Below are 7,500 nucleotides of genomic sequence, written 5' to 3'. Positions count from 1 at the left end.
TTTTTTTTTTTTTTAAATTTGCAAAATCTTACCACTTTTTCTAGTATTCTTTTGAGAAATTTTACTATTTTTTCTCAATTAAAAAAAAAAACTTCTCACTATTTTTTTAATTTATTTTTTTATAAATTTTACCACTTTTTTCTAAAAAATCTTAAACTTTATTTTGTTTACTTTTTTGAAATCTTACCACTATTTTCTAGAAATGTTTGAACTTATTTGGAGAAATTGTACCACTTTTTTTCCAGAAATGTCTCTATAATCTTTTGAAAATGTAGCTACGCCTAATCTGGGCTAAAAAAGAAAACCAAAGCAACTGTATGAGTCTCTCCATCACTGATATTGTTTCAGGATGGATATTTTTGTTGTTGTATTTTTGTGTTAAAGGGACAACGAGGAGTTTCTATTTGGTTATAAAAAGTCTGATATTAATGTGGATGAATCTCCGTTACCACTTGTTAATGGTCCATTTTAGATAAATCTATGGTTTTGTCTCTATGGTTATTTTGTTATTATTAGTGGTGGTGGAAATGCTGGGCGAGCCGACCAGCGTTTCTTTACTTTGGGTTTCGTGGCGAGTCATGCGAATAACGCCGCCGTATGAATCTCCGTTTATGGTGGGAACTACGACGGTATGTGATCGTCTTCCAACCTCTGACTTTAATTCTTGATGAATGAAAACATGAGTCTGTCTTGCACCGGTCAAAGAATTTCACGGTGCGGAGGCTCATAAATGTAGTGTGGAAACACTTCGCTTTTACAAAACTCCTCGTTGTCCCTTTAATTCATTGAAAAAAAAATAAAAAATAAAAATAACAACAGGGGTGAGAGGTGATGCTGATGCGGTGTGGGCGTGGCCTCGGTGTGTGGGCGTGGTCACCTTGGCCTTGCCGGTGCTGTGCAGGATGTGTACGAGTGCGGCGGCCAGCTCCTCCTTGGCGCGCAGGCTGATGGCGGCCTCCAGCTGGTTGCATAGCAACAGGTAGTTGGAGCTGATGAACTCTGCAAACTCCTTGTACTGCTCCATAGGGAGGATGACCATGCTCTGGTAGCGCGCCTTGACCCGCACCGTCGGCCCCGAAGACTTCCCTGGAACACAGGAAACACAGTACAGAGCTTTACTCATCCATAACACACACCACAGCTGTACTCATCTATACTGATTAAAACACAGGAAACACACAACTGTACTCATCTATATGTACTGATCATTGTGTAAATGGTAAATGGTAAAAACGATACCCAAAGCGCTTTACAGTACATCACATTCACCCATTCACACACATTCACACACTGATGGCGGAAGCTGCCATGCAAGGAGCGAACCACGACCCATCAGGAGCAAGGTGGGTAAGGTGTCTTGCCCAAGGACACTACGGCAGCAACCGGGACAGAGCGGGATTCGAACCGCCAACCCTCTGATCATTGGACGAGCCGCTCTACCACCTGAGCCACTGCCGCCCACTGTACTTATACTTGTTAAATATAAATAATCTAATACATTTATACTGTTGAAAAATGAAAATGATTTTCACTTTCACTTGTGTAGTTACAGAGCAGCTGAAGTCACAGGACCTGTATATGTTACATGTATTATATTTATGTTGTATATATATATGTTACATCTAGGTTTATACTGTATATACGTTACTATACGTGTTATCTATATGTTGTATGTTACATCTATGTTGTATATATGTTACATACATCTAGGTTTATATACGTTACATATGCATTATCTATATTTTGTGTTACATCTAGGTTTTATATATACGTTATATATATGTTTTATATATGCACGTCACATATATTTTTTATTTATTAATATGTTGTATGTGCTAAATCTAGGTTTTATATATATGTTATATGTCAAAATGTAAAAAGCAAAAGAAAAGAAAAGATTATGATAAAGATTTTATTGTGTGTGTAATGGGGGCGGGACTAGATCAGCTTTAGCTTCTCCAGCTTTCCCTTTCGGCCATGTTGTGTATTGTATTACTTGAACTAAGATGAAGTGTGATGATGATGATTGAATTGACATGCCCGAAATAAAAAAATAAAAAAATAAAAAAATAAATAAAATAAATATATACGTTGTGTGTGTGTCACATATAGGTTTTATATATACGTTACATATACGTTACCTATATGTTGCATTATATATGTAAGATATACGTTCTGTAAACGTTACATCTAGGTTTTATATATATACGCGTATAAGTTATCTATAAGTTACATCCAGATTTTATATACATTACATAAATACGTTATCTAGATAAGTTACATATATGTTTATATTATACATGTTACATATGTTACCTATATGTTGTATATATGTTACATCTAGGTTATATATGTTACATACGTTATCTATATACGTTACATCTATGTTATACACGTTACATATACAGATATATAATCCATACGTTACATGTGATGACTGAACAGCAGCTCTGACCACCGTGTCACCGTGACAACCTACCGCGGCTGGTGCTGGGCGTGCTCACCGAGTACCACTTCTCCACCAGCTGGCGGCTGGTCACCGTGGCGACGGGGATGTTGACCAGGCCCACGTAGCTGCTCTTGTCCTTCTTCCTCTTCCTGTCCGTGTCCTTGTAGAGGTGCAGCGTGATGGCGCCCACCGACGGCAGGCTGCTGAAGTCGAACCGCTCGCCCCAGAAGATGTTGTCTGTCTTCAGCTTACACGACGTCCGTGCGTAAAGACTGTCGTCCAGACACAGCTCACAGAAGTACCTGCAGTACAAGTACACACTGTTACTGCTGCAAGTACACACTGTTACTGCACTGCAAAAACTCTACATCTTACCAAGAATATTTGTCTTATTTCTAGTCAAAACTAATCTCATTCTACCTAAAATAAGACTCATCACATTAAAAGCAGCTTGTTTTTAGACACTTTTTACTTCTTTCAAGCAGATTTTCACTTGAAATAAGTAGAAAAATCTGATAGTGGAGCAAGTTTTTCTTTCTTATTACAAACACAAAAAACTTTCTTTCACTGGCAGATTTTTCTACTTATTTCAAGTGAAAATTTGTTTGAAACAAGTGAAAATGATCTAAAGCTACCAAATAAATGCAGTAGCGACCGGTGTAGCTACCAAATAAATGCAGTAGTGACCGGTGTAGCTACCAAATAAATGCAGTAGTGACCGGTGTAGCTACCAAATAAATGCAGTAGTGCAGCAGCCTCAGTAAATGTGTCCAGCTGCCAGAGTTGTCCGGTCGCGGCTTCCACAGACTCCCACAACAAACGTCTATGGTGTTTTACATTATACGTTAGCATTAAGCTAGCGGACGTTATGCTTAGTTGTGACACTCCGCCCCCTAGCTGTAAGGCTGTGTGTGGCCCCCCCCCCCCCCCCCCCCACCTCTTCTTGGCGGGAAGGTCCTTGGCCTCCACCACCCACAGCGTGAGGACGTTCTCCAGCCGGCGGCTGTTGTCCTTGTTGGGATGAACGGCTCGACGCAGGTTCTCCATCCACTTGTCTCGCTCCGCCGCCGAGCGGCACGAGAAGCACTTGGTGCCGGTGGAGGTGGTAACCTAGGAGACACACGCTGAGGGGTCATCACCATGGAAACACCGTGTGTGTGTGTGTGTGTGTGTGTGTGTGTGTGTGTGCTACCTCGAAGCAGTAGTCCTGTCCCAGCAGGGAGGAGTGGACGGGTTTGATGATCACTGATTGGTCCATCCTGAGCTCCAGAGACGACACACAGCCGGCGCTTAGCAACGACTCCTGGCTACCGCAACGCAGCCGCCGCATCACACACCTGTACACACACACACACACACAGACACACACACACACCGTCAGGAACTCTGACCAGGTAAAAAAGGGTCCTATGTTCCCCGCTTTTCCCAAAAAAGGGTCCTATGTTCCCCGTTTTTCCAAAAAAAGGGTCCCATGTTCCCCGTTTTTCCCAAAAAAGGGTCCTATGTTCCCAGTTTTTCCCAAAAAAGGGCCCTATGTTCCCCATTTTTCTCAAAAAGGGTCCTATGTTACCCATTTTTCTCAAAAAGGGTCCTATGTTCCCCATTTTTCCCAAAAAAGGGTCCTATGTTCCCCGCTTTTCCCAAAAAAGGGCCCTATGTTCCCCGTTTTTCCCAAAAAACGGTCCTATGTTCCCTGTTTTTCCCAAAAAAGGGTCTATGTTCCCAGTTTTTCCCAAAAAAGGGCCCTATGTTCCCCGTTTTCCCAAAAAAGGGTCCTATGTTCCCCGTTTTTCCCAAAAAAGGGTCCTATGTTCCCTGTTTTTCCCCAAAAAGAGTCCTATGTTCCCCGTTTTCCCGAAAAAGGGTCCTATGTTCCCTGTTTTTCCCAAAAAAGGGTCCTATGTTCCCCATTCTTCTGAAAAAGGGCCCTATGTTCCCCGATTTTCCCCAAAAAGGGTCCTATGTTCCCCATTCTTCTGAAAAAGGGCCCTATGTTCCCTGTTTTTCCCAAAAAAGGGCCCTATGTTCCCCATTTTTCCCAAAAAGGGTCCTATGTTCCCCGATTTTCCCCAAAAAGGGTCCTATGTTCACCATTCTTCTGAAAAAGGGTCCTATGTTCCCTGTTTTTCCCAAAAAGGATCCTATGTTCCCAGTTTTTCCCAAAAAAGGGCCCTATGTTCCCCGTTTTCCCAAAAAAGGATACTATGTTCCCCGTTTTTCCCCAAAAAGAGTCCTATGTTCCCCGTTTTTCCCAAAAAAGGGTCCTATGTTCCCAGTTTTTCCAAAAAAAGGGCCCTATGTTCCCCGTTTTCCCAAAAAAGGGTCCTATGTTCCCTGTTTTCCCAAAAAAAGGGTCCTATGTTCCCTGTTTTTCCCCAAAAAAAGGGTCCTTTGTTCCCTGTTTTTCCCAAAAAAGGGTCCTATGTTCCCCATTCTTCTGAAAAAGGGCCCTATGTTCCCCGATTTTCCCCAAAAAGGGTCCTATGTTCCCCATTCTTCTGAAAAAGGGCCCTATGTTCCCTGTTTTTCCCAAAAAAGGGCCCTATATGTTCCCCATTTTTCCCAAAAAGGGTCCTATGTTCCCCGATTTTCCCCAAAAAGGGTCCTATGTTCCCCATTCTTCTGAAAAAGGGTCCTTTGTTCCCTGTTTTTCCCAAAAAAGGGTCCTATGTTCCCAGTTTTTCCCAAAAAAGGGCCCTATGTTCCCCGTTTTCCCAAAAAAGGGTCCTATGTTCCCTGTTTTTCCCAAAAAAGGGTCCTATGTTCCCTGTTTTTCCCCAAAAAGAGTCCTATGTTCCCAGTTCTTCCCAAAAAAGGGTCCTATGTTCCCAGTTTTTCTCAAAAAGGGTCCTATGTTCCCAGTTTTTCCCAAAAAAGGGCCCTATGTTCCCCGTTTTCCCAAAAAAGGGTCCTATGTTCCCAGTTTTTCTCAAAAAGGGTCCTATGTTCCCTGTTTTTCCCAAAAAAAGGGTCCTATGTTCCCTGTTTTTCCCAAAAAAAGGGTCCTTTGTTCCCTGTTTTTCCCAAAAAAGGGTCCTATGTTCCCCATTCTTCTGAAAAAGGGCCCTATGTTCCCCGATTTTCCCCAAAAAGGGTCCTATGTTCCCCATTCTTCTGAAAAAGGGTCCTATGTTCCCTGTTTTTCCCAAAAAAGGGCCCTATGTTCCCCATTTTCCCCAAAAAGGGGCCTATGTTCCCCGATTTTCCCCAAAAAGGGTCCTATGTTCCCCAATCTTCTGAAAAAGGGCCCTATGTTCCCTGTTTTTCCCAAGAAGGGCCCTATGTTCCCCGATTTTCCCCAAAAAGGGTCCTATGTTCCTCAATTTTCCCAAAAAGGGTCCTATGATCCCTGATTTTCCCCAAAAAGGTCCCTATGTTCCCTGTTTTTCCCAAAAAGGGCCCTATGTTCCTCAATTTTCCCCAAAAAGGGTCCTATGTTCCCCATTTTTCCCAAAAAGGGTCCTATGTTCCCCATTCTTCTGAAAAAGGGCCCTATGTTCCCTGTTGTAAACTGTTTTCTTGTCTGTAACAACATCTATTGCACGTCTGTCCGTCCTGGGTGAGGGATCCCTCCTCTGTTGCTCACCCTGAGGTTTCTCCGATTTTTCCCTGTTAAAAGGGTTTCCATGGAGTTTTTCCTCAGTCGATGTGAGGGTCTAAGGACAGAGGATGTTGTTACGATGCCATGTAAAGCCCTTTGAGACAAACTGTTTGTAAAAACGGGCTATACAAATAAAATTGCCTTGCCTTGCCTGTTTTTCCCAAAAAGGGCCCTATGTTCCTCAATTTTCCCCAAAAAGGGTCCTATGTTCCCCATTTTCCCAAAAAGGGTCATATGTTCCCCATTTTTCTGAAAAAGGGTCCTCTGTTCCCTGTTTTTCCTAAAAAGGGTCCTCTGTTCCCCTCTGTTGCTGGTCGATGGACTCTCTCTCTCTCTGGCCTGTCTACACTCTACCTGTTCTTTTTACTAAACTTAACCAACTCCTTTCTTCATTGCCTAAACCCAACCAATGGGACAATTACACTTCTCACTCAAAGTCACAACTCAACTTCTCACTCAGAAATAGGCAAAAATCTGCAAAGTCACAACTCCACTTCCAGGTATGGGACCAAACACTGCATGTTCACATCGGTCTCTTTTTTAGTAAAAAAGGGTCCTATGTTCCCCACTGTCCCATACAAAGCGGGGAACATATAGGACCCTGTTGCTCACCCTGAGCTTTCTCCTGGTTTTCCCTGTTAAAAGGGTTTTCCATGGAGTTTTTCCTCAGTGGATGTGAGGGTCTAAGGACAGAGGATGTTGTTATGATGGGATGTAAAGCCCTTTGAGACAAACTGGTGGTAAAAACGGGCTATACAGATAAAACTGCCTTGTCTTGCCTTTTTTCTAAAAAAGGGTCCTATGTTCCCCGGTCCCATACGAAGTGGGAAACATAGGGATGATCCCGAACGAGGTAGAACAGGAACAGTTGAACACACACACAGACACACACTAGAACAGTAGAAACCAGTAGAACCCCCCCCCCCCCCCCACACACACCCACAATGATCCGTCCCTAACTTGTGTTGTTCCTCCGTTAGCTCTCATTATCTTAACGAGCTGCTTAATGTTGTTAGCTGCTTACTGCTAATTCTGCAGTCATGATGATGCTGTGCTTGCATGCGTGTGTGTGTAGGGGTGTGTGTATGTGTGTATGTGTGTGTCTCTGTGTGTATGTGTACATGCATATGTGTGTGTGTGTGTGTTGTTTAACCTGGTTTAGCTAAAGATGCTGCTGTGTGTAGCAGCAGGGTTAGTCTGTGTAGCTACATGCTAACACACCGGGCTAACTGTGTGCAGGCTGCAGCTACGCTAACACACACACACACACACACACACACTACACACACACACACACACACACACACACACACACACACACACTACACACACACATACGCACACACACACAGAGAGAGAACTGCAGCATGCATGATCATGCAAATCAGGTGAACGACGACGCCACTATATGAACGCCTCCCCAACACACACACACACACACACAGACACA

At 43.1% G+C, this 7,500-nt stretch overlaps 1 protein-coding gene across 1 annotated transcript in view; it reads right to left on the bottom strand.

Moving 5' to 3' along the window:
- LOC310991320 (disabled homolog 2-interacting protein-like) overlaps positions 1-7,500 on the bottom strand; it is a 29,996-nt gene that overhangs the window by 12,728 nt on the left and 9,768 nt on the right. The window contains exons 5-8 of the mRNA XM_083978976.1: positions 3,642-3,786; positions 3,387-3,559; positions 2,480-2,751; positions 878-1,086 (exon numbers count right to left, since the gene is read on the bottom strand). Of these exons, the coding sequence (XP_083835102.1) occupies positions 878-1,086; positions 2,480-2,751; positions 3,387-3,559; positions 3,642-3,786 (799 nt within the window). The remainder of the gene's footprint in view (positions 1-877; positions 1,087-2,479; positions 2,752-3,386; positions 3,560-3,641; positions 3,787-7,500) is intronic.

The sequence above is a fragment of the Trachurus trachurus genome (assembly GCF_905171665.1).
Source record: "Trachurus trachurus genome assembly, chromosome: 9".
In the NCBI taxonomy this organism is placed as follows: domain Eukaryota; kingdom Metazoa; phylum Chordata; class Actinopteri; order Carangiformes; family Carangidae; genus Trachurus; species Trachurus trachurus.
The sequence above is the reverse complement of the archived record's forward strand: the minus strand, read 5'-3'. Positions and strand labels throughout refer to the sequence as shown.